Source organism: Moschus berezovskii, chromosome 13, assembly GCF_049115385.1.
Source record: "Moschus berezovskii isolate FMDL1 chromosome 13, NW_MosBer_1.0, whole genome shotgun sequence".
Classification (NCBI taxonomy): Eukaryota; Metazoa; Chordata; class Mammalia; order Artiodactyla; family Moschidae; genus Moschus; species Moschus berezovskii.
Genome location: NC_142472.1, coordinates 61051900 through 61078493, shown reverse-complemented (window position 1 = coordinate 61078493; position 26594 = coordinate 61051900). Strand labels below are relative to the sequence as shown.

Below are 26594 nucleotides of genomic sequence, written 5' to 3'. Positions count from 1 at the left end.
GCTCGGGGCTGGCGTGCGGGGATGACCTAGAGGGAGGATAAAGGGAGGAGGGAGGGGGGAGGGGGGTTCAGGAGGGGGAACTTATGTAAACCCGGGGCGAATTCATGTCAATGTATGGCAAAACCAACCAAGATAATATTGTAAAATAATTTGCCTCCAATAAAAAATAAATTAATTACCAAAAAAAAAAAAACAATGACAAGTATGAAGAATAAACGTGGGTGCACAGAGTGAAATGGGATTTTAAAAAACAGAAAAAGAAAGAAAAAAAGCCACGAATGGAGAGAAAAGCAGAATATTGGTGAATAAACTGCATGCATGAAAGACTGTGAGAAGGACCAGCAAAGTTGAGAGGGCTTCTTGCCCAGCGATGTCTTGCTGGAAAAATCATTTGGAGAAGCCACTTTTGAGATGTAAATGAAGGACTGCTACAGTCTTGGTGCAAAAATGTGGAGGAAAAGGAAACAGAAGAAATTCAGAAAGGAATTTTGGAAGATGCATTGTCATCCTGGGTACAGTTTGGAGTGGCTGCTTTGGTACATGGGAAAAGAAAGCCAGTGTCAGCTGTACAGGGTAGGATATGAGGACCCAACAGACTCTGAAGTGAAACTCTGTTGAAGGCAGGGTGATCAGAAAAAGGGACATAAAATGCTTATTAACAATACCTTTTGGATCTGGACTATTCATGTCAGAGCCAACAAATATTTATCATTGCCTTGTAATATCCAACTATTTCCACTTTTCATTAACAACATCACACTTATTAATGCCTTCAGTTCAGTTCAGTCGCTCAGTCGTGTCTGACTCTTTGTGACCCTATGAATCGCAGCATGCCAGGTCTCCCTGTCCATCACCAACTCCCAGAGTTTACCCAAACTCATATCCATTGAGTCGGTGGTGCCATCCAGCCATCTCATCCTCTGTCGTCCCCTTCTCCTCCTGCCCCCAATCCCTCCCAGCATCAGGGTCTTTTCCAGTGAGTCACCTCTTCGCATGAGGTGGCCAAAGTATTGGAGTTTCAGCCTGAGCATCAGTCCTTCCAATGAACTCCCAGGACTGAGCTCCTTTAGGATGGACTGGTTGGATCTCCCTGCAGTCCAAGGGACTCTCAGAGTCTTCAACACCACAGTTCAAAAGCATCAATTCTTCGGTGCTCAGCTTTCTTCACAGTCCAACTCTCACATCCATACATGACCACTGGAAAAACCATAGCCTTGACTAGACAGACCTTTGTTGGCAAAGTAATGTCTCTGCTTTTTAATATGCTATCTAGATTGGTCATAAGTTTCCTTCCAAGGAGTAAGGGTCTTTTAATTTCATGGATGCAATCACCATCTGCAGTGATTTTGGAGCCCCCAGAAATAAAGCCTGACACTGTTTCCATTGTTTCCCCATCTATTTCCCATGAAGTGATGGGACCAGATGCCATGATCTTAGTTTTCCAAATGTTTAGCTTTAAGCCAACTTTCTCACTCTCCTCTTTTACTTTCATCAATTAATGTCTTATATTGCCTCTTTAATTATTAAATAGTTCCATCAGACTTGTATGATTTTGTTATTCATCTTGAATGTATTGTTCAGTTGATTCTACAATATAATTTCAGCAAAGAGCAAGTATTATACATAAATAAGCCTTTGTGAGTATATAAAAATATCATTATTTCATGTTAAGTTGTCAGTATCACTGACCATTACTTTTTCTGCTGGAGAAGTCACGTTGTAACTTGGCCTTGTGACTGCAACTCTTCCAGAATTCTTGGTATTTATCAAATTATGGTCTGTGTATTCTGGGATCTGTGGCTATTTTCTTGAGACTGAAAAGTTCTATGAAAAATTTTAAATTTCAGATTTGCATTTTGATGATAATCTAAATTTTTAACCAGTTGTAAAGATGAAATCTCTCTCCACCATCAAAAATCTATGCTGTGGCAATTCAAAGTTGAAATGCACTTAAAGATTAAGATGAGCTAATTAAGTCAATGTTTCTCAAACTAGATTCCAGGGGTCCAAGAACACATTCCTTAGAGTCAGAGATTTTTGGGGGTTTAGTAATAATTTTGTACTTTTAAGGCATCAGTGTATTAATTAAGTTTGAGGAATATTATTGTAGACTATTTTTTATTGATAATTAAAAAATTCAAGTTGGCAGCTTCTACACAACTGTGTGTATTTTCATTTGCTTTTAGATTAAAAACATTAATTATATATTAAATATTTATAGCATATATATATATATATATATAAGGCTAAGAGAATAAAATGAATTATCTTATACTCACCCCCAGCTTAAAAATATAGAACATTACCAGTGGGTTTAATGTCCCCTTTCTCATACCTTAGGAAATATTAAGACTTTTAAGAAAGTTCTGTATTTTTCTCATCTGTTTACTCTGCTTCATCTGGTTGTTGGGTCTGTGATCTTTCCTTTATGCTGCCTGAGATCCTGCATGCTAGCCTGTTTTTCTCTGTGAACTCGTACTTTTTTCTGGATCAGGCTGAACCCCCTCCTCCATCTCGTATCTCAGAGAGACGTCCTATGCTTCCTGGGCTGTGATCACTGTGAAGGAGGCGGTGGAGGAAGTGAATGTCCAAGGGCTGGAGCTTGTGCCCGCCTCCTGGGTCAGCCACTCCCCTGGCAATGATCCAGCCCTGGGCAGTGCTCTGATTCCTGCCCCACGTGGCAGGAGGGAAGGCTTCAATAGGTCATGCATGGAAAATTCTATGAAGAAAGTGCATAATGAAAGCGCTCTACCCAGCAAGGTACTCAGTACTCTTTCCCTCTGCCAATATCTCCTCCTTCAGACCCACTGGTCTTTTGTCTCCCCAGGAACTGCTCACTGTTTTCTGTGAGTTTCCTCACATACATCAGCTTCCATTTTGTGTTTGAGACATTTCTTACCTAGATGGTGAGTGGGAGGGGAAGCTAAAAGTCCATGTTAGTCTGTCATTTGATTCTAAATTTATGCTTCAGAGATGCCCTAAGTTCCCTGGCAAAATGAGGATTAATTACTGACAAGATTTTATGTGTAATATTATCCTTAATTTTTCTAAGTGATTATTTTATCTTGGAGAGACTGATGAATTAAACATCTTGCAATTATATATTTAATAAAATTTATATAGTTTTATAAACCTTTCCCCTATATGCCACAGAAAAAGTAAAAAGCAATCTAGTTCTATTGCAGGAAATTTTAAAAATGTATAAAAATAGTAAACATAAAATTCCTTAAGTATGTAATACATTTTCTATGAGGAAGTAAGTTTTTCCAAGGCTTACCTCTGATTTAAAAATTTTTAGATATTTCATTTTTCATTACAATTTCCCCAGGTCATCTGAGTAAATTGTGAAACTTAACTATTAGAAGATTTTGCAGGGCCCCTGAGAAGCATGCTGCTTTCAACTACAGAAGAGTAAATAACATGTTATTCCGGGGTTTTGAGTTGGGGAATCTGCAGTGGCAGCGGGAGTGGGGGGGTAAACATATTCTCTATATTTCATTTCGCTGTCAGGGACAGATGTCACCCACCCGGACAATCATTCACAATCCTAGAAATATTCCGTCAGTGTCACATCACAATTGATGGATGTAGCTGAGGGTCAAAGGGCACCGCACAGAGGGAGGTGCAGGTGAGACCTCTCATCTGAGGACCAGAGCACCACTGCCCTCCTTCCAGAGTCACTTTCTCAGGAGAAGAGCTTTCTGTGTGATGGAATTACTACGAATGAAAAAAAAAAAAAAGTCTGATTTTGAGATTCCTCATAGGCAAGTATTTGGAAACAGCAAATATACCAGGCTTACAATAAACAGATTCCATCTCATTTTTATCACAAGTCATTTCAATATTTTTTAAATGGATGATGAAAAATAGTACAAAGGTATCCGATGCTGCTATCCACATAGAACTGACAAGAGAGCCTTTCAGCTTGATAGGCTGTGGCTTTCAGGGAAGTGATCAAAGTAAAGATTACTCATGGTTCTTATTATTTTAAACCTCATTTATGGGACTACTAATATGCAGGAGAAGCTTGGGTTCTTTAAATTAGAGCTAAACAAAAACAGCAGAGATTTTCTATGATCCTCAGTGTGGTTCTGCTGGAGTCAGAAAATGAACCTCCTGATGATATATGACATTCAGATTTTATCCCTGGCCTTTGTGGGGTCATTGCAGAATCACTGCAGAAAGTATTTTCAGTCATGTTTATACCTATATAAAAATGATGAATTTTTGACCTGAGTTTCCAGAATAAGATATTTCAAAGGGTGCAGTATTTTCATCAGGGCTCTCTGATTTCAAGATTTATTTTGAAAAAAAAAAATGATGCTAGACATCGTTTTAGTCATGAGGAGTCCCTTCTTGAGATACTGTGTCCTCGGCCACCTGAGGGCTTGCTGCAGAGGTTTGTGGCCCAAGTGCTAGAAACACCTTTGCCTGCATTTTCTACAGGTCACAAGCTAACCCACATAAAAACATTCCATGGGTTGGAAAAAGTTCCATGATGTGGTTTCATTTATCACGCACTCATGGAGTACTTGAAAAAAATAGATGATAGATATAAACCTATCTAGTCATTAAATCTAAGTTATTCTTTTTCTTCTTCAGAGAGGGCACTGACCACATTTCCCCCTGAGCATTGCTGTTTCAGGGCAGATGTCTGTCCTTGAAGTCCTGAGCCTTCAGGACTAGGATCTAGGTCATAGTACAGAACTGTGCTAACATCCTCTTCCCCAAATAATCAACAGTATCATCTGCCTGCCTTTCCCAAGGAGGCGCGATTCTGCATGGCGCCCAGAGATCCCGCTGGTATAGATTCGAGACACCTGGATCATGAGAGCACATTAGTCACTTCTGTTTCTTAGATTGTTTCTGGCTCAAGATAAAGACTCTTGCAGCCTCAGTTCTTTAAAGGGGGAAGGAAAAGCAGAAGCTGAGTGACAAGCAGTCCCCTTCTTAGTCAAGAACCCTATAAAGTCTCCTAATGTTGGGCTGAGGGGATGGGAGGAGGTCTCTTGCAAAATGGGCCCTGTACTAGGGGCGCTACATTATGGACATTGTCTTTTGGCCCCCAGAAAGCTCTACAAGGTAAGAACTGTTACACATGTAACTACACCTCCTCTCAAAGTTATTACACATGTAAGTACACCTCCTCTCAAAAAATACATATATATATATGTATGTATATATAATATCTTCAGGTTATTCTTTGTCCAAGCTTTCTTCATCCCCATTAGCACCACTGGTTGGTGGTGGCTGTGGAGCTGGGCACCAAGATGGTCGTTTGAAAAGAAGGCTGGATGCAGACAAAGCAAGGGATATGATTTGGCAGATGTTTAGTGACAGGTTGGAGCTGGCAGGAGTGTCAGTGTCCAGAGCTGAGGCTTACACAATGGGAGCCCAGGGAAAAGATGTGTGCACAGCTGGAGTCTCCTTTTCAATGGGCTTCTCATTTCATAGTTTGTTTTGCATAATGCTCAAACGTGAGCTAAAGGCTTGTTTTTCAAAAGTGAAATTGAAAAAGCACAATAACAAGCTCTTACACATATGACTCAAAGTGTATTCGTAGATTTGCTTTGCAAAGATGAACAGTAAACTCTCTTTCTACGTTTCCTGTTGCTATGATTAAAAAAAAAAAAAATGTCAACCAGCTCTCTATCCAGCACCTTGTATCTGGTATAGGCATTAAAACCACACACTTTACAAGCAGACTGGATTTGGAACCAAGGCCCTGATGTGTTTTAAGTGTCTGCTGAGGAGACAATGTTGACTTGCCCCTCTTGTGACTATCTCGTTGGAAGCTATAGCACGTAATGAGAAATGTCAAGTCCCAAGATCAATGAAATTTAGGGCTCCAGGGATTCAACAGGAATAGCATTGATCCTTTTAAAGAACACCAGTCAGAGATGGGCTGTAATATATTGTAGAGAAGGGCTCAGGAGGATAAGCGGCCAAGTCCAAGATACCTGCCTGACAAAAAATTCAATCAGCTTTGAGCACAGATTGCCTGCTCCACTCGCCTTCCTTTCAGGCAGTTGCCTGCTTCCAATTAAAGTGTGCAAATTAATTTTTATCACTTCCAAATTAGTTTCACAATTTGTGTAAGAGTCTGCTTCAGATCAAAGTGTGTGTCCTTCACATCTCTGCAATTCTGTTATCTCGTCAGGCACCTATTCACATCTACATGAAAATTGTCTATGTTCAGAGTTGCAAGTTTGAAAGAGTAGTAGTGAATATTAGCCTGCAAATATATTAATAAAACCAGTATAATTAATTCAATGGGAACCTAGGCCAGGTAGCCTTTGCGTGTTTCTTTTATGGTCTGAAACTCTGTAATCATCTGCTCACACGTTATCATTGCTTTGTGGCAAATTCATTAAAACTGTAAAGACAGAAAAAGATTTATTTAAGAGATGTCCAAGTTAGTCATAACAATATATGTATTTGACACAATTAAGCCATTAACTCTTTCAAACTTACCTAAAAAAATGCAGAAACACTATTTTTTTCCCTCTGTGACACAAATAGAGCTATCCATTAAAAAATAATAATGACAATGTAAAAGAAGCATACATCTATTAAAGTGCTTGAGTCTATCTTGAGGAACTTTCAGTGATGTGCGCATAAGGTGAGTAAATGAATCCTGTCCCATATGGTGGTGTGCTGGAGAAATACGACTCAGCCTCTGACATACAAAGTGAATTTAATGTCCACAGCAAGACCAAGTCCTGAATTCTAACAGCTACTGGGATATTACATTTCATGCCAGGACTTCCCTCTTCAAGTCTAGGTTAATATATACAACCCTTGAAACCTAAGGGCATTGTGTCACACGCTTTAATATGAATTTAGACGTAACCAGCTTTTTTGTCTTGTGGAGCAATGCATTATGAGATAGAAAGCACATATAGCCTGATTCTCTGACCTGTGAATTGGTAGCTAGAATAGATTAAACTGAAACTGGAAAAAAAAGCTTTTTCCTTTCATATTGTGAGTTTTCTGATGGCAAATACCCATGGCTGATCCCTGATGTGACAGTCAATTCAGTGTGTGCTTTGACTGCCTCTGCAAAAGGTGAATTGACCAACATACATGGTCTCTCTAGGCATGCTTACATGAGCTGCGAGGTTGCCTTTTCTAACAGTCAAGTTGATCAACTATTAAAAATAACTGTTATTTTTTGCTATCATGATTTTTACTATCCATGTGGCAAAAAGCTGAAATCAGTTTTTATATAATCATCCATTTGTGCCCAAGATATAACATTAAACATTCTGTAGACACAAGTACTTAGGAAACTAAATATTATCTGATAGCAATTCATGATTCATGCAGTACTCAGTACACTTGATAATTCCAAGCAGGATAAGCAGTTTTGTGACTCTTATAGTCTATATGGATTATAATATAGACTTCTGGGTGAACCCCAGAAAGTCAGAGACTTTGACTGCCCAGCCCTCCCAGCTGCTAAGATAGTACCAGGACACAGCACATGTTCAGTACATGCTTGCTGCTTGGCCAATACTTTAGCAACTCATTCTGTTCAATCTAGAAGAGCATTTCTTCCCTTTTATGTTAAGGATAACAAATACAATGGAACCATGCTACATATGCTCACATTAATGTCTAGGAAAGTCTTGGCATGGTGGGTTTTATGAAAGTCCTTTAGGTTAATAATGATGATGACAGTTTTTAATAAAAAAATATATATCCCCACCAATGGAGACAATACTGTATGGGTAATATTTTGCAATTTCTTAGGGATAATCCTGTCTTTATTTAAAGCTTAAATAAAATGCTACATTTTAACAAATCTATCAGTCACAGTTTTGTTTTTAAGAATTAACATAAACATTCCTATTACACAGCTCCTACCATAGGAACTTTGAATACTCTAAATAATACTACATTTCACTTTCCTTGCTAAGTGATGGAGCAAAGATACAATCATCAACCATCATTTCATTTAGAAAATAATTAGAAAATAAAGTAGTTAACAGATAATTACTATAATTTAACATTTTATCTCATAGCAGGACATTATATTATCTTCTCTACTACCAGATGGTAGTTTTTAAGAAATGAATTCTTTTTGGAAACATCATTTTCATCATTTCTGAGCTTCATTTTGGAGATGCTAATTAATTGGATTTAAAACACTATTCCGCTCCTTTATAAAGTTTTTTCTATCTAATGACTTCCAATCTGTGTCAATAATAGATGGAGGATACCACACAGCTCTGCTGCTCAATTCAACTTCTCTTGTAATGAATGCTACACTAGTCTCAAAAAAGGAAGTTTAGAAATACATAAAAATACATTTAGACAAAATACATGTGATAATGTACCATGATTAAGAATAATAAAGTATAATAATAAAGTAGGTCAAATATATTTTACACACACACATAGAACACAAGAATCCTGTTAAAAACAAAGCTGTTTTTTAAAACAAAGTTTTAAAAGAGTAAATAACTTATTAGCAGTTAGAGTATGATGTTCTGTATACTGTAGAATTGGTGGCTGATTAGTTGCACTGGTTGGAAGTCAAGCAACACTGAATATGTGCTTTGCTCAAAAAAATATCTCACAACTTGGAGCAGAGGCGAAAATGTATAATTACACATACTTTCTTTTATTCAGTATCTACACTCAGAGACACAACTTCATAATACACTTTTAGTTGCTTCATCTACTTTTCTTTACCTCTAGCTGTGAGCGACAAGAATAAATCACCGGATCATCTAAATCACCTGGTCATTCATTCTCTCACTACCTTGATGTACATATGAAGATTTCCATGCCCAGCTCTCTCACAGTTATACCTTGGTCTCCTGTACATTTCTTTTTTCTCTACAGTATTTCAGTGGCAAGTACATAGTATTCCTGGGAAATTCTTAGTTCTGTTTCATCATAAATATTCCCACCTCATGTTTTCAGAGTACTGTTAAAATTGTGACCAATGTATGAATTATAATTGGAATAACCCTATTTTAGGTACTCGCCATTATTAACAGAAATCATTCTCTATTTTATGGGAGACAAGCTTGGTAGTTAAAAGCAGTAATTATTTCTAGGAAATCTGTTATCTAGTTACTCAGTCATTTAACAGTATTCATTGAAAACCTATAACATGTGCAACTATGCCAGGAATCAGAAACTTCAGATGCAAAGAGAAGGTCTCACGGTGTGCTTTAGAGCTTCCTCAGAACAACAGTTCACAGGAATAATAACTGCTCTTTCATAAGCAAAAGGTTCCTTGGAAAACATGTTTGGGAAACTATGTGCGCGTGTGTGTACTCAGTCGTGTGAGACTCTTCGCGACCCCATAGACTGTAGTCCACCAGGCTTCTCTGTCCATGGGATTCTCCAGGCAAGAATACTGGAGTGGGGTTGCTATTTCCTTCTCCAGGGGAATCTTCCCACCTCAGGGATCAAACCTGTGTCTCCTGCATTGGATTCTTTACTACTGCACCAGCTGGGAAGCCCTTGAGAAACTCTGGTTTATGCAAACATCAACAGACTTATTTGTGTGAGGCTTTCTGAGCTTACATAGAGAATAAGAGTACATATGCTGTGTTTTCTAAAATTTATTTTACTCTGGGTACCTCATTTTATACTTGATCTTAGCCAAAAGGCCAAGAAGCGATGGGTACCTCAGTTTTTTTTCCTATGGAATATTTTTGGGAGCACTGTTGAATAAAAAACACTCAGGAATCACCCTAAACAAAGACATCATCTTATTCAGCTTTTGCTCCCCCCATGACTAACCTGAGGGGGTACTCAATCATTGTCAAATAAATAAACAGAGATACTATACCCCTGGTAGAAAGCAGTAAGTGTCCTCAGGAGGCACAAATAAAGTGTATGGAATTTCAGAGAAGGGAGAGAATACATTCAGCTGAGAGAAATCACAGGAAGTTGAAAAGACCAGGTGACATGGAAGGAAACTCTGAAAGGATGGGGACATTTGGAGACTGGGGAAGGGCAGCTGGGCAGAAGAGGGTAACTGCGAGGGGATCTGGGAGTTCCCTCAGGCTGAAGGTTACACTGGTTGCTCTCTTTTTACACTTTGAATACAGCTATATTCTAATAAAGAACACAGTTATATTCCAATGCTGTTTAAGCTTTCATATTTTAAGATCCTTACAACCCCAGCAAAAGTTATTAGGGCAATTAAAGGAATTTACAGTCTGATGGGACAATTCCAGACCAATACTTACTGCTGTTCGGGTTGTCCCCTATGATGTGGTGTCGCCCGCTCCAGTACCAGAGCAGTAGAGTGGCATCGCGAGACCCAGACACAATGTAGCAGTCCCCACCAATGTATGACTCAGACCTGGCCAAGCACGTCACCACGTCCCAGTGGCCAAATACAATCTGAGTTAGCTTCCCTGCAACACAGAAACAGCAGGTCAAATCCAATGGCTATTTTTCTTTAAATGGTAGTAAACGTAACTTTATTTTACTAGATTTGTGGAAAGTGACTCTATAGACCTGCAAACTTACAAGGTAATTCAAATCTAGCTACAGATTTAGGTTCTTGAGTCCCTTCTGAAAAAATGATACAAAAACGTCACTTCGGTTTTTTTTTTAAGGAAAGAACTTATAACACAATCATGATTTTTTTTCCTCCCAGGCTAGGCTAGACTAAAGGCAGCTTTAAGGCCTTTTACTGGATTTGATTTGGGGCAGGGGGACACTAATCCCTTTTGTCGCATGAACTCAGGGATCAACTCACACTTAAGTTCAGAATGGATGAAATCAGAAGCAATTACATGGACATTTAATTGGAATCTTGGCATCAAGATGAAGACGCCTACATTAAGAAGTATGACTTTATATGAAGCTTTAGGTGAAACAACAGGCATTCTGATGAGGATAAGGTATTTCATAGTTCAGTTTACCTGTTTCTGTAGAATAAACTCTGAAGCTCTTATCCCAGAATCCACAGATAAGAATATAGCGATTATCTGCCGTGACCACAAAACAATGTGCATTGATTTGTATGCTCTGGTCAACGAGGTCTGTGATCTGCCGTTTATTCACACCAGAGTTATTGGCTAAATATAAAATAGATACAGGAATTTAAAGAGAGATTCTACAAAGAGTTTCACCAAGCACTTACAGAAGGAATACTTTTATGTTTCATTTATCTAGACATGGGTTCTAATGCTATATGATTAAGATTTTAGCATTTCCCCATGAAGAATATAAACTGTTTAGTAGCAATGATTATTTGTGAACCATATTATATATTTAAAAATTGTTGGAAATTTAAGTAGTTCTTCCACTGATATGAGGAATTCAAGATGGGAATTTACAACATAATAAAAATATTTATATGCACTTAATTCAATAGATATTCACCCTGCACAAGTTCATTATTGTCCAACATGTTCAATAATAATAAGAATAAATATTGTATGAAGTATGTTACATAAGGAAAAAATGTCTTCATATTTGCCCCCATCTGTCATTTTCTGATGGCCTTTATGGTTCATGGGAAAAGAAGAAAGTAGGGATTTGTGCAAGGGGTGTTGTTATGTAGGTGGCCCCTCAGGGAGCTTTAGGTTAGCAGCTTTGAAGACCTGGATTGTCAACAAACAGAAGCCTTTCCAGAATGGGCTGGCAGGGGAGGAAGGGAATGAGAAAGATGGGACAGGGGCTGGGGAAGAAAGAGACAGGCAGAGAGTCATGGGCAGCACTGGGACTGAATCTGAATAAAGTCAGGAACTCAGAGACGCCCTGTGATTTCCCCAGTGCCTGTCTGCTTGCCAGCCTGTCCCTTACTCCACACCGTCCTTTCAGGCCAAATCCCTGGGCTGAATTCTTAAACAGAAAATGCAGATGTAGAAGATCACCATCACTTCCTAACACCAATTAAATCTAAGTGCCACTATTTGTGGACATCGACTAACACTATAATAATAATTACTAGAGAAGGCAAAAAGTAAAAAAAAAAAAAAAAAAAAATTTTTTAAAACAGCAAAGGAAAAGAAAATCAAAGGTCTGAGTCACTTGAAAACGATGTAGTTGGTGCCTGATTAATTAGAATACAGCTATTAATCTTCCACGGTTACACTCTAGCTATATATGAAACTGTTGCTATTTTTTTAGCAGAGAAACACCTAGAAGCTAGACCCCACTTGAAAAATATTCCTTGTCCTAAGCATATATTCTCCAAGAGAAATGTAAGTGCTATTCTGTGTAGCAGTATAGGTAACTAACCTAAATGGCTGCCTTGCATCTTATTTCTGGGTTCAAAGATGAAGGCTGAATTAATCTAAGCAAAAAATACCATAAATTGTTTATGGCTTTATAATTTTTCAAACCACATTCGATTTTTTTAATTTAAGTCTCATATGATCACATGAGAACAGGCAGAATGAACATTATTAGGAACCATCTTACAGATATGAAACTGAGGCCCAGAAAGATTAAGGCACTTGTTCTGCATCACGTAGTTAATAAATGTGTACATGATTATTTAAAAATACTTTGAATACTGCTGCAAATAGTTATAGCTCCTGAGTTTGCAATTCATATGAAATCTTAAATTAAAAAAAAAATGTTAGTTTATTGAATGGAGATTTCCAGAAAAGTTATTCTTTAGTGTCAATTTTCTTAATAATAGCTTTGAGTCCTTATATATTTGAAATAATATAAAGTTGTTAAAGAAGAGTTGTGGCTGAAAGAAAGCACAGTCTGGAACTATATGCCTTGTTTAGAATCAACCTAAATGACCTCTGGAAATACCAAGAAAATACCACAAATCATTATTTTAATAACAAAAAATTCTTAGATGACATATGATTTTCACAGCTCCTTGATGGCAATTTGACATTATTTGTACATTAATTTGTGACAGAAAAAGTATCATTCAACTGTCATTTGTGATAAATAACCACATAGGAATCTGTGGATAGGCAGCATTTATGAAAATGCATTTTTTGTTGTTAACATACCAATTAGCGGATCCATTTCAATGGGAAGATGATGGGCTTGGTCCAAGGAGTAACCTGGAGCTCCTCTGAGGCCTAAAGATTAATTAAAAGAGAAAATGACCATAAACTTCTCAGAATGGAGGAATCTCCTAGTAAGCAGTATTTTATAACAATTATACAAAATATATATTTTCTTAAAAATTATTTGTAAATTACTGTAAGAATCATTCAGTCACACTACATGTTTTTGAAGACAAATCTTAAAAAAAGCATTACAACAGGGACTGTTGGTTTCCACTTAAGATGGAGAAAGCTGGGAAGAGTGTTGTTAACAGAAAAAGCTGGATAAAATAGAATACTATAACATTTCTGGAATCCATCACAGAGCTGAAATCTAAGAAAAGGTTATGTCTACATGTAGGAATGGGTGTAAGGATGGGCTGACCTGGGCCAAGGCAGAGTGGAATATGGGACTTCCATTCCTTCCAGCTTCTTTCAAAAGATGACAAGTCAACTGAAGGTATACAATTGAGCCACACTTAAAATCTTAACCTAAAAGCTACTTTCAGAGGATTAACATTCAGAGCTTGATTGAGTTCTTTAGTCATAATTTCTTACATGGGTAACATATAAAACTTTAGAACTCTAAAGAAAACAAAAATCAAATCTTTATAGCTTTCTCGCAGTGCAAAATATTTCTAGAGGCTAAGACTCCCGTGAATAATAAAGTCATATTTGGGTTGGTCTGAAAGTTCATTCAGGTTTTTCTGTAAAGTATTATGGAAAAACCTGAACAAACTTTTTAGCCAACCCCAGATATTTTTAAGAGATGTCTTCTCCATGTTTCTGAGTGAATGGAAGTCATTTTACTTCATGTCGAAAGTATTACCAATAACCATAAAACAGGGTATTCAGAAATTCTTAGCAGATTAAGCTAAATGTAATCTAGTTTTCCAGAGTGATGTAGAAGTCAGTAGAATTAAGATTCAGGTGAACTTGGTGTGGCTCAGCCATTCAGACTTAGAGACAGTGGGGATCTTGAGGCTTCTAGGGAGATCATAAGTAATGAACTGGGCCAACTAAATCATTTAGTCTCATCCACTGCTGTCCTGGCTGGATAAGTATCAATTTGTCGAATTTTCATGACAGAATTATATCACTTCAAGATGTACTGGCTGGAACCTTCAGGAATGAGTTTGGAGAAAACACACATGAAATAACTAAAGAATTTAGATTTTGTCCTCTCTCAGACTCAAAGTTCCACAAAGAGAGGGATGCTATTTGCCTTGTCCACTGCTGCACTCCCAGTGCCCAGGACCACTTGACACAAAGTGGTCATTCGAATATTTCCTAAATGAGTTATTCAAGTGGGAGAAAAAGGATTTGAAACCACCTAGATTCAAATTTGTTTTTGTTTAGTATGGGATAAAATTTGTTTGTTTTTTCCTTGCAGGAGCAAGGTGGGAGGACCTGAATTATTTGTAGAACTGCTTCAATTTATCAATTACTTATTAGATACTGAACCATTAGCCAAGCATTCTGTGAACTTCCCTGTGGCTCAGTGGGAAAGAATCTGCCTGTCAATGCAGACACAAGGGTTTGATCCCTGGGTTGGGAAGATCCCCTGGAGGAGGAAATGGCAACCCATTCCAGTGTTCTTGCCTGGGAAATCCCCTGGATGGAGGAGCCTGGCGGATTACCATCTATGGGGTCACAAGAGTTGGACATGACTGAGCGACCAACAACAACAACAAGCATTGCGCGCGGAACTGCAACACAGCGGCAGTGAAGAAGACAGACGGGTTCTTTAGTGAGGTCCGGCAACTATTTATTCTGCCGCTTTCTGTAGCTCATTTGGCACACTCGCTAGCCCTCCGCACACTTACCTGAACCACAGCTGTTAAGACACTGCTAGTAAGTGACTCCCTTAGGCTCACGTACCTACTGTGTTGTGCCATCGGTTCACGGCAAACAGCCTGCTGCAGGTCACCGTCACAACCGCAGGGATGGTCAGGTGGGGGAGCGTGTTGGCCGCCACGTGCGTCACTGGGGAATTTGACGGAAACTTCAGCACCATGATCACATCCTGCTGCATCTGATCTTTAAACATGAGTGGACTCTGTGGAAGGAAACACTGTTGAATAGAAAGGGAGGAGAGCAAAGAAAACAAAAGGAATAACACAGTTAGTGACAGCACAGGGGAGAGTGAGATTCAAACAGGCTAGCATGAGCACAAGCAGATGGCAGGGCAGTCGGCGCTCTGGTCCGTGAGGAGCGCACAGCCAAATGAGCAGGCACTCTGCAGGCTGTTGAGAGAGGACCCCCAGTTATTAGTAACCAGTTGCAATTTAGGTGCTGCCAGATGATGGAAGAGGGCTTCCTGGTAGCTTGGATGGTAAAGACTCTGCCTGCAATGCAGGAGAACCAGGTTTAATCCCTGGGTTGGGAAGATCCTCTGGAGAAGGACAGGGCAACCCACTCCAGTATTCTAGCCTGGAGAATCCCATGGATAGAGGATCCTGGTGGACTACAGTTCATGGGGTCACAGAGTCCGACATGACTGAGTGACTGACACACTTCCAGATGATTTAAGAAGTTAGCTTAGAGATATGTCCACATGATGCAGTGTAATTTTTCAGTGCAGTTACAACATCACTGTGGTGGAAAGATCAGTCAAGCTAGTTACCAACACTGTTTATGTGAAATACGAAGTGAATTGATACTTTCATTTTTTATCTGGATGATCTGGGGGCATGGCTACAGTCTAAATAATTAAAATATCATAGCCTCCCTTGTCCATGCTCCATGGGCACATTTCTGCTATGTCTCTGATGATCATGGTTTAGGCTCCTTCCCCTGCTCGATGGTGAGATTCCTGAGAGACAACACTCTCTTTGCTTTTTTAATCTTTATCTCTCAAACATCTAGTATATGACTTGACAGAAAGTAGACACTATTAGTAATACTAGTAAGTAGTATGGTGGCAGTGGTTTAGTCACTAAGACATATCTGACTCTTTGCCAATCCATGGAATGTAGCCTGTAAGGCTCCTCTCTCCATAGGATTTCCCAGGCAAGAATAATGGAGTGGGTTGCAAAATACTATACATATTATTACATAAAAGACAGATAAGAATGCTGGAAATAACCACTAGCTTTCATGCATGCCTTTTCTAATTGTTCACTATTTTATATGGATGTGTGTGTGTGAATTCTCTGCTACATAAACTTAAAAAGCTGATTTTCTTTATAAACAGTTCCATGCCAATTTAGCCTCTAACAATTTCCCCTAGGAAAGTAATGAGTTCTGACTGGGCATTTCTCCAGGATAAATATTTTTTACTACTATTATTATTAAACAGAGAAAACCAACACGGGGATAAAACTCTTCTGCCAAAGCATTTCATAAAATAAAGTGTGAGAGAGATGCTCTTGGACAGTTTGTTAAAAATGCTTCCTCTCAGGCCCGCAGGTTCCACGTCTATGCTGTGCCTGGGTGTGGCGATGGGGATAGCACGCGTGGTCAAAGCCTCTCTGCCTGGCTGCATGTGAGGACCCACCTCAAGCAGCAGAGTTCATTAGTGACTAAACAGTGCAACCATTGAGCTGAGTTATTGTAGAGGAAAAGAAATGTTTTCAAACCTACACATTTATTCATGTTTCAGTAGGTGATGGACTATCAACCCTTCGAAGGAGTACAGGATGTATCGCCTCTGTACTGCCAAAGCTTAGTGTCATGCCTGGCACACAGAGGGGCTCGATTCAAATGTGTAAAGCAGTTGACAGGATAAATGAAAGGTATGAACAATACTTCTATCACACAATAACAACTTGCACATTTGTTTACACATATATTATGGACCATGTTCCAGGGCATTTTACTCCAGTATGAGGATATCTGGTCCCTTGACAATTATCTAGAAAAACTGATGAACTGTAATTCATTCTGCAAATACATTTTTGCTGTCAAGCATTTTTTTTTTCCTCAGTAAAAACTTAGTGGAAAATCACAGTGAAAAAGTAAGTTCTAAAGTAGTTTCTTAGAAAAATGTTTACCTTCAAATTAAATAGAGAGAGAAATGTTAACTGTTTGCTAAAAACTGAAAAGGGGTCGTATTCTTATGAAAATGGATCTTAAAAGATTCAGATTGGAATGAAAAGAATATTACTTCTTCCCTTGCAAACTGAGAATATGACGCCAGCTAACGTTTACTGAGTACCTGTATGCCAGGGGCTGGTCTAAGTGCTACATACAGTACTGAGTCATTACATTTTCAGGGCTGGTGCGATTTGCTACCCTCAGGCTACACATGCTGAAATGTAAACAAAGAGCTTAAATACCTTGCCCAATTCATTCATTAGTTCGTGGCAGACATGGTGCTTGACCCAAATCTGGCTCTGAGGTCCTTATTTTTAATCTATTTTCTTGTCTGCTGCCATGCAGAGGCTGTATATTATCTTTATATTTCTTTCCTTTTCTTAAAATGAACTACTTCCCCTACCACACTTTGCCCCCAAAGATCAAACCAGCTACCTTTAGATTGTGTTTCTTTTATATTTTTCATTCTAATGTATAAGTGTAACCTAATTTTGGTGCCTGTGTATGTCTATAAGCCTGGATGTGTATGAAGGAGTTCATATATATGAGCTGACTCCTAATAGAGAGGGTGGCGATTTTTGTGAATCCAAAATTGGGCTAGCTGAAGCCGAACTTAAATGTAAGAACTATACTTTTTTTTCTGTTTCTTTCTAGGTAATCAATATATCCTGAGGCTGAAGAGTTAAGCCAATATATCGAGAAGCTTTAAAATGCTGCTAAAAAAATCACTATTTTATTTGAACTCTACTCAGGTACAAAGAAAGACAGAAATGTTCCGCAAGCTGCTACGTCTTACCAGGTGCATGGCAGAGCTCCGAGGCGGATGTGGCTCAATAAGCAACTGAGATGGCGTTTGTCCAAAGTTCTGTATCTGTGCCTCCATGGCCTGCAGGGGAAGGAGAGTGATTGTCACAATCAGTATGCATCAACGAGAGAGGTCAACACACTCTGACAATGCAAAGTGTATCCCAAGTCAGCCATGAAAAAAGTCCAGAAAATTCACCGGGTGCTCTTCTCCCAGGGTGCAGAATCATCCAAGTGTTAGTATTTTGTAGACAAGCTCTGCTTCTCCTTCCAAACATGCTTCCGTTAAGTCACTATTCTTATTTAGAAGCTGGGGTTAAATGTGGAAATGTTATCCTGTGAGTACATGCAAGCAGCTAGAGACCAGAGAACACTCTGAACACTAAATACAACGCAAATACCTTAATAAAGTCCTTTGTAAGAAGAAACGTATGGGGATCTCTAATGAAATAAGCTTCTGGAATCTTAAAGGGAAAAAAAGAATGAAACATAAAGTCCACTAAGGATACAAGATAAAATTCAAATAAGCATGTGTTCTAATCAATTCAGAGAGTAATAAGTAGAAAGAACATTAAGACTTCTGTATAGTAATCAAATACAGCAAAACTTTCACTACCGAAAAAATACAGTTTAGTGTGCTATGCTATTCTAAGATATATTCTGAAATATTATTTATAAGCTATGAATTTATTCCTCTCAAAAATCTTCTGAAATTTTAGAGAGAACTAACCCAAAGAGGAAATAATTCTTGGGGCATCCTGACCTATGCAATATGTCATTAAAACTTATGAGGATGGAAATATTAATGAGACTTTGTGATTTCCAATGAATATTTCTAGATCTCAAACTGTCTGAAGTGTATAATATGCCTTTTTGGTGCACATGTCAAAGAGAAAATCTTAAAAAGGGATTTAGGTATTTCTTCTATACATAAATTCTGCAGCCAAAAACTGCAATATATTAAACCAGACTAACAGAAATATTTTTCTGAAATATTGTAAGTATGTAATTTAAGTCAGTAAGAAGAAGCACAATATTTACTATGATTATTACTCTGTTACCATGTTAATTTTCCCACTAAAATTGTGTGCAGTTTGGTGGCACATAAAAGTGAAATACGAAAGTCATTGCTGAATGCTTGGGAGTCAGGTAAGTTGGTAGATGACTCTTGCCACAGCCCTGCCACTAATCGTATCACTGTCTTCAATTCTCATTTATAAAGTCTTTAAATTTAACAATCTGTCCTCCTGGACTGCATTTTAAGAAAATGTTTATCAATAAAAGTGTGAATTTTCAAATTTATTAGCAATATTAAACATGAATGCATCATTATCTGCCATATTTTAGTAAGTGCATAAATGGGGCTTTGGCTCTTTATTTGCAGAGGCAACAGGATGAATTACTAAATCTCTTTAAGTACTGTCCAATTTTAATGTATACATTTATTTGCATGGTGTCCACTCACATGAGAACTGTGCTGCTGCTGCTGCTGCTAAGTTGCTTCAGTCGTGTCTGACTCTGTGTGACCCCATGGACTGTAGCCTACCAGGCTCCTCTATCCATGGGATTTTCCAGGCAAGAGTACTGGAGTGGGTTGCCATTGCCTTCTCCGTGAGAACTGTGTCTACCAACTAAACTGTGCTAACATAGATACCATCATATTTCATCTCCCCAAAGAAAGACTTATGATTAGAAAGGGGGAGAGACTATTTCTGGTTAGGTTCACATTATTAACAATAAATTCTGAGAATTATTTGGAAAAAAAAAAAAAGTAATAATTGTACTGTTAAAGCTGCCCTGGTTAGAAAATGTCCACTACCTAGCTTAATGCATCATGAACTAAATATAATGATATCTACTATTACTTGTGTTTTTACTACTCCAGATAGAGGACCAGGGAATGGGGAGGGAGACAGAAGTAAAATCAAACACATTTAAATCCCTAGATCAGTGCCCTGCATTTGAGTAGGTAGCTTTTAAAAGTTCAAAGAAGGAGTGAATCAATAAACATGCTTTGCTTGACTAATTTTTTTCCTGAAGGGGAACTATTAAAATTATATTAGAAAATGTTATGAAACTGACTTAATTTCTAGAAATCGTCTGTACAGTTTGCTTTAGTGGGTCCTGCCACTGATCCTTTTGGATTGAGGCAGAGTACACATGCACATATACATATCTTAAATGCTTCAAATGGCATCAGGGTGAATTTTAAGTTGTACTCAATCTTACCTTTTCAATAAGACAATCTGTTTCCAACATTCAACATTTATTTCTTTTAAGACTAAACTGAATTTCTCTTCCCTACAATCTACATCACATGCTTTCATGACCTAAAGGTTCCTAGTTGAATATTTATCTTTTAGCTATCATGTAATCCCGTCCTCCAATAATTTCTTATCCTAGAGTTTAAATTGATCAGACCTTTCTGATCTTGAAAAAGCATGTTGTCTCCCCTAAGTCTATTAAAATGTCTGAATGGTACGTGAGCACCTACTGATTTTCTTGACTGGCTCCCCTACACTTAGAAAGTAATCAAAGTCTTCTTTTTCACCAAGATGGGAGGCAGTACAGCTGAATATCATTAATGGGCAAGTGGAAATCTGTTATATTGTTATTTTTATATTATTCTCTCCACTTTCATATGTTCAAACATTTTTATATTTTTAAAAAAGTGATGCTGAGGAGAAAATAGTTTTCCATGGTCAGGTTGGGCTTTGAACAGAGATACAAATAAAACCAGAGCAGAAAGGGGTGGGGGACTGATGAATTTTTATGGTTTCATTTCTCTGTTGCTGCTGCTGCTAAGTCACTTCAGTCGTGTCCGACTCTGTGCGACCCCATAGACGGCAGCCCACCAGGCTCCCCCATCCTTGGGATTCTCCAAGCAAGAACACTGGAGTGGGTTGCCATTTCCTTCTCCAATGCATGAAAGTGAAAAGTGAAAATGAAGCCGCTCAGTCGTGTCCGACTCTTAGCAACCCCATGGACTGTAGCCCACCAGGCTCCTCCATCCATGGGATTTTCCAGGCAAGAGTACTGGAGTGGCTTGCCATTGCCTTCTCCATCATTTCTCTGTTACTAGCTCATATTTTTGATTGCCTATTTCATTTCTTTAAACATATTAAATCTTTTAAAAATAGAAAAGGGAGGGAGGTACTTTCTATGGGCACATGCCTAGGGATATACACAGTCCATACTGCAACTTATGAAGCATAAAGATTGAATATTGTTCTAATGGAGAAGAAAACACCTCCCTTCATGCTAACCTTGGGCAGGGTTTTAAATCCTTCCCAAATGTCCTAAATCATAATCAATGTCCTTCATATTCTCACAGCATATCTTCCCCTTCATCATGGAACTCAATACAGAATTCTTTATGTGTGTCTGTTTGCTCAGCCTGTGACTCTCTGCAGGTTAGGGCTGTGATTTAGTCCTTCCAAAAATGTCTGAATACAGAAGTGGGGAAATGGTAGGGCATTTGGGCAAAACCAAAAGGTAGCCTGAAAAGAGAAAAGCACAGTAGCAAGGAAAACTTCAGAGCTCTTTATTCTTACAACTCAATACCACAGAAATAAAAAACATCTTTTGAATGTTTACTCTAGGCCAAGGCATACAAACTCAGACAGTAGACTGTCCTCCAGAAGTTTTCAGCCCACAAGGACATGAGATGAGGACATCAAGGTGCATGTTAGGGAGGGTAATGGGTGAGACAAGCCCAGAGGGCCAGTGAGCTCCAAGGAGTGACAATCAGACTCAGGTGAAGGATGGGGGAGGGAGACAAGGGCTGTAAGGACAGGGACTTCCAGAAAAAGAACAAGAGCTGAGGTTTGAAAGTTAAGTAGAAATTAGCTGGTCAACATCATAAAAGAGTTTTGCTATGTGGACTTTTTTTTTTTGCCATATAATGGAATTTCCCCAAATATATTAAGTAAGAAACATCCAAACAACTGCTAAAAGTTAATTATAACTTGGATTCTTTCTATATTATCAGAAATGGGATCTTAAAAAATTCAACATATTTCTATTTCTCTATATATTGCTCTGCATGGGTCAGAAAGACAATGCTATTCATTAAGACATATATTTCTTTAGCACCTACCATTCTCGAGATCTCTGGTACTCACCAAGCAAAACAGATACAGATGCCTACTCTTGTGGAGGTTACATTCTAGCCAGGATGTCATAGGGGCTTACATTCAGCCAGATGTCACATACTGGCATCCCATGGGCTAGATTCAGTTCATAGGCATGGTTTCTATTTGAGTCAACATGCACAGGTCGGGAAATTTTATATAGTAAACTGGGATTTTTTGGCTTCTCTCATAAGAATCAGAAGCTCCAGCATGACCCCATCATCATTCCTGTGTGGCAACACTCGGCTGGAGCACAGAGACTCCTTTTTAGGCCCATCGCTCACGTGACCTGTGCATAAACTGCCACCTCACCCAGCTTCAATAGTTTATTCCCTGCCTGACCACTTATAGACATTAGCATTTGTGAATCCTTTTAAAATTGAATACCAAAACTTTAGTTTACGTTACAAAAAATCTATTGCATTATGTATATTGTCTATTGCCCTTTTCAGTGAAGAAAGGATAAATTAACATTATATGAGAGCGCATGAGTTGTGTAACATGTATGTCACACACAGGTGCTGTACACTTGAAATACTGTAAAAATCAATTATACTTCAATAATAAAAAAAGAAATAGGTATGTTCTAAAATTAGAGGGTAAAAAGACTGCTTTTAGCACCTTGGGGGAAGTTCTAAAAAGGGAATTCTGCAGGGAAAGGCAGAGAAGGAAAGGAAAACGTGAACCGAAATTATGCTTAGGAGACAATGTAAGTACATCTGAATGGTACATATGATTTTCAGATTTCATACACACACATGACACACAACTCAGTTTTACCTGCTTACATGAAATATAAAGCTCCTACTTTAAAGTTCCCATGAACACTGTTTCCCTCTTGTCCTTCCTACTTTCTGATTGTTCTTCTCCTTAGTTTTGTTAGGCTCTCTTTGTAAAATACTCCAGGACCCACCTGTCAAATTAGAAAATTACCCCTGCCTTCATCCAGTTCTCCTGTGCACACGTGCTCATTGCTCAGTCGTGTCCAACTCTTTGTAACCCCCACGGACCCACCAGGCTCCTCTATTCACTGGATTGTCCCGGCAAGAATACTGGCGTGTGTTGCTATTTCCTCCTCCAGGGGATCTTCCCTACCCAGGGATCGAGCTCCAGGCTCCCGTGGCTCCTGCAGATTCTCTACTGCTGAGACACCTGGGAAGCCCCGTCCAGCTCTCCCTTTCCCCACTTATTCTCAACGAGCTCTCTCTAGTCTTTCATCTTCCCCACAGGTCAGGTCACTGTGTATGGTGGGTGTCGTCGATGATGCCACGTACCAAGGTGCCCAATTGGGGGGTAAATGAGTGATAGAATCAACCCTGATTGCCAAAGAAAGGAGCCCTTTTTGTAATTCAACCTCCTGAAGAGGGTGGCTTTTAAAATTTGCATAAAGAGGCCCTACAGTACAGTTCAGTCACTTAGTCGTGTCTGGCTCTTCGTGACCCCATGGACTGCAGCACGCCAGGCCTCCCTGTCCATCATCAACTCCCGGAGTGTACTCAAACTCGTGTCCATTGAGTCCGTGATGCCATCCAGTCATCTCATCCTCTGTCGTCCCCCTATGTGCTTGCAATAGCTGTGACACAAGCCTTATTCCTCTGACCTGCTATATCTCTTGCTTAATCGTTTTGTTTTTCCTTCTTGCCTTTCCTCCCAAGAAAGCTCTACCTCCTATATGAACAAAGATACAAGTTTGGGATTAGAAAGAAAGAAAAGAAAGTGAAGTTGCTCAGTCATGTCCGACTCTTTGCGATCCCACAGACTAGCCTACCAGACTCCTCCGTCCATGGGATTTTCCAGGCAAGAGTACTGGAGTGGTTTGCCATTTCCTTCTCCAGGGGATCTTTCTGACCCAGGGAACGAACCCAGGTCTCCTGCACTGCAGGCAGATGCTTTACCCTCTGAGCCACCAGGGAAGTCCAAGCTTGGGATTAAATCCTCAGAAAAGAAAATGAACATGCTGTGGTGCATGTGTGTTGCATGTCTGCCCATTAATACAAAAAACTTCACAACCAAGGTACAAGGAAATGTGGTGACAGTTAAGTCAAAGTTCAGAATGATGTTCAAATTAATGGTAAATTCAAAATACTCTAAAAGACAAAAGTTAGGTGAACAAATGTGCTTTCTCCTTCCCACTGTGTAGTCTGGCTATCTACTTATGCTTTCCCTGGTATGCATCAGATAAACACTTTGATTAATCTCCTCTTTTCCTCAGTGCAGATGAATTTAGCCCAGACAGATTTTTCTCTGATAGAATCTTTACAAGTTCCAGTCTTTTTGTTGCAAATGTTAATTTAGAATTGTCTTTCAGATGAAATGTCATCAGGTCTAAGTGCCATGAGATAGTAGGAGGAAGCTAATAAGGTAGGCTGTCAAATGACCTGTTTTAAATCCATTTTCCTTGGTTTGCAAAATCTTTTAAATGGTTTTAAAAAAATCAGCATTTTGTAAAGTACTATAGGCTATGCTATCCATAATGCAAAATATCAGATTATGTTCAAATTACCAATTATCAGGAAATTTAAGAAAATTTAAGAAAAAAAAGTAAAAGCTTGAGAACACAGAAAAAGATTTTCAAAAAATTTCCTTAGTGTTGTGCTTCTCTCAGTATACAGCTCTTATTTAGAATGATTTTATTTTAATGTTTGAGAGTGGATATTCTTTTTTTTTCCCTTTGACCAGAAAATACAACTTCAACATATAATACAATTAAAAAATATATGTGATTTTTATCACTCTGTTCTACCTCCAATTCTACCAATTCTCTATCAAATAAGAAAAATATGGAATTCTGAAATCCTGAAATGATAAAAAGAAAGATTACTTAATGGCAGAATGTATTTTAACTGATAAGCCTTTGTTTCTGGTTTATTGTTGTAATAAAACAAGATCATATAAAGCATTACTTTTTAATGCTGGAAAAACAGGAGCAAAATAAATCAAGCAAATAATATCTGCACTTTATTATTTCTTGCCTTATAAACATTTAACTATATAAAAAATTAAAATGCTATTTTATATTAAACTGCTTCTAGTTTTTCACGGAAACTACAAAACAGAAGAATCAAGATGTTTCCTTTGTTTTAACAATCAACTGCATTAAGGCTAAGCCTATGCGTGCATGCGTGCTTAGTCACAAGTTTTGGAGGACTCTGCAACCCCATGGACTGTAGGTCGCTTACACTAGCAAAAGTATTAGAATATTTAAGCAAATATTTGATAACTCAAGCAAAAAAGGACCATATTTGCTTTAACTATCAGACTATGTTAGAAAATATCTGAGGAAGGGGTTCCAATTTGCTCATTTACTTGCCTCAGTGCTTCCTTTTATTTTTTTTTTTGGTATAAAGCTGATATATATATATATAAGCAAATTTTCCTATACACATATATATATATATTCTTTTGGTATAAAGCTAGTACATATATATAAACACATACACATATATACTGGAGATTTCTCTTCCTGCTGATTCCTATACTTCCTCCTTGGAATGATGAATTATAAGGATATTACATAATTGACTTAACAAATGAATGTGAAAAACGCCATATCCTCTAGATAAAAAAGCTCTGTCTGGAACATCTAAAAAATATATTAGGTCAGTGCCACAGGTGGCAAGCTCACTCAATTCTTCTGCTGAAAAATAAGTCAAATCAGGTAGAAAAATCCATGTATTTTAATGAGAAGGCAGTAGTTTTCGTACCCTGAATGCCTTAAATAAGTTTGCTCCAGAGTGGTGGCTCACTCAGGGCACAGAGAAGTGAACTGGATCAGCATCCTTGCCCCTGGGCGATGGTCTCCAAGGACCACATCTCTGGTACTGGGTTAGCCTCTGATTAGTTGGGACACAAGAGAGAATGCAAAGCATTTATTGTACATCCCCTCATTGTCAGGTCACAGTTTGGCACTGGCTGTGTTGCAGTTCTCTACCTAAGAACACAGGTTCTGCCAGGTGACCAACTCCCAGGGCTACTTCTCCTGCCAGGTTCTGGCAACAAGCTGCCACCCCTTACACCCTCAAGCCTCGGCCCGGTAATCAGATATTAACTCCAGGGGGCTTCACCTTCCCTTGATTATCTACTTTAATCTGCTCCACATTTTTGTAAATAGGACTATTTTTAAACTCTTGATTATCCCTTTAAAATTTGTTAAAACTGTGGTAAGATTTACCACATAAAATTTCACAGTGTAAAATTTACCATCCTAACAATTTTTAAGTGTACAGTTCATTAGTGTTAAACACATTCATATTACTGTGCATATTCTCTAGAACTCTCTTTAGCTTGAGAAAACAAAACTCTGTACCCATCAGACAACTGCTCATTTCACCTTCCCCCAGCTCCTGGAAGGGTTTCTCTGATATCAAGGGCTTCCCTGATAGTTGAGTTGGTAAAGAATCCACCTGCAATGCAGGAGATGCTGGTTCAATTCCTGGGTCAGGAAGATCCACTGGAGAAGGGATAGGCTACCCATTCGAGTATTCTTGGGCTTCCCTTGTGGCTCAGTTGGTAAAGAATCCACCTGCAATGCCAGAGACCTGGGTTCGATCCTTGGGTTGGGAAGAACCCTTGGAGAAGGGAAAGGCCGCTGCTGCTGCTAAGTCACTTCAGTCATGTC

General features: G+C 38.6%; 1 protein-coding gene across 2 annotated transcripts in view; it reads right to left on the bottom strand.

The window, feature by feature from the left end:
- The window catches only part of NBEA (neurobeachin), a 671823-nt gene that overhangs the window by 8442 nt on the left and 636787 nt on the right, over window positions 1–26594 (bottom strand). Inside the window, exons 50-55 of one of the 2 annotated variants that reach the window (XM_088842722.1) lie at window positions 18245–18307; window positions 17836–17925; window positions 14883–15075; window positions 12963–13034; window positions 10902–11057; window positions 10218–10388 (exon numbers count right to left, since the gene is read on the bottom strand). In XM_088842722.1, coding sequence (XP_088698848.1) covers window positions 10218–10388; window positions 10902–11057; window positions 12963–13034; window positions 14883–15075; window positions 17836–17925; window positions 18245–18307 — 745 coding nt within the window. The remainder of the gene's footprint in view (window positions 1–10217; window positions 10389–10901; window positions 11058–12962; window positions 13035–14882; window positions 15076–17835; window positions 17926–18244; window positions 18308–26594) is intronic. The other variant, XM_088842723.1, reaches the window with a different exon arrangement.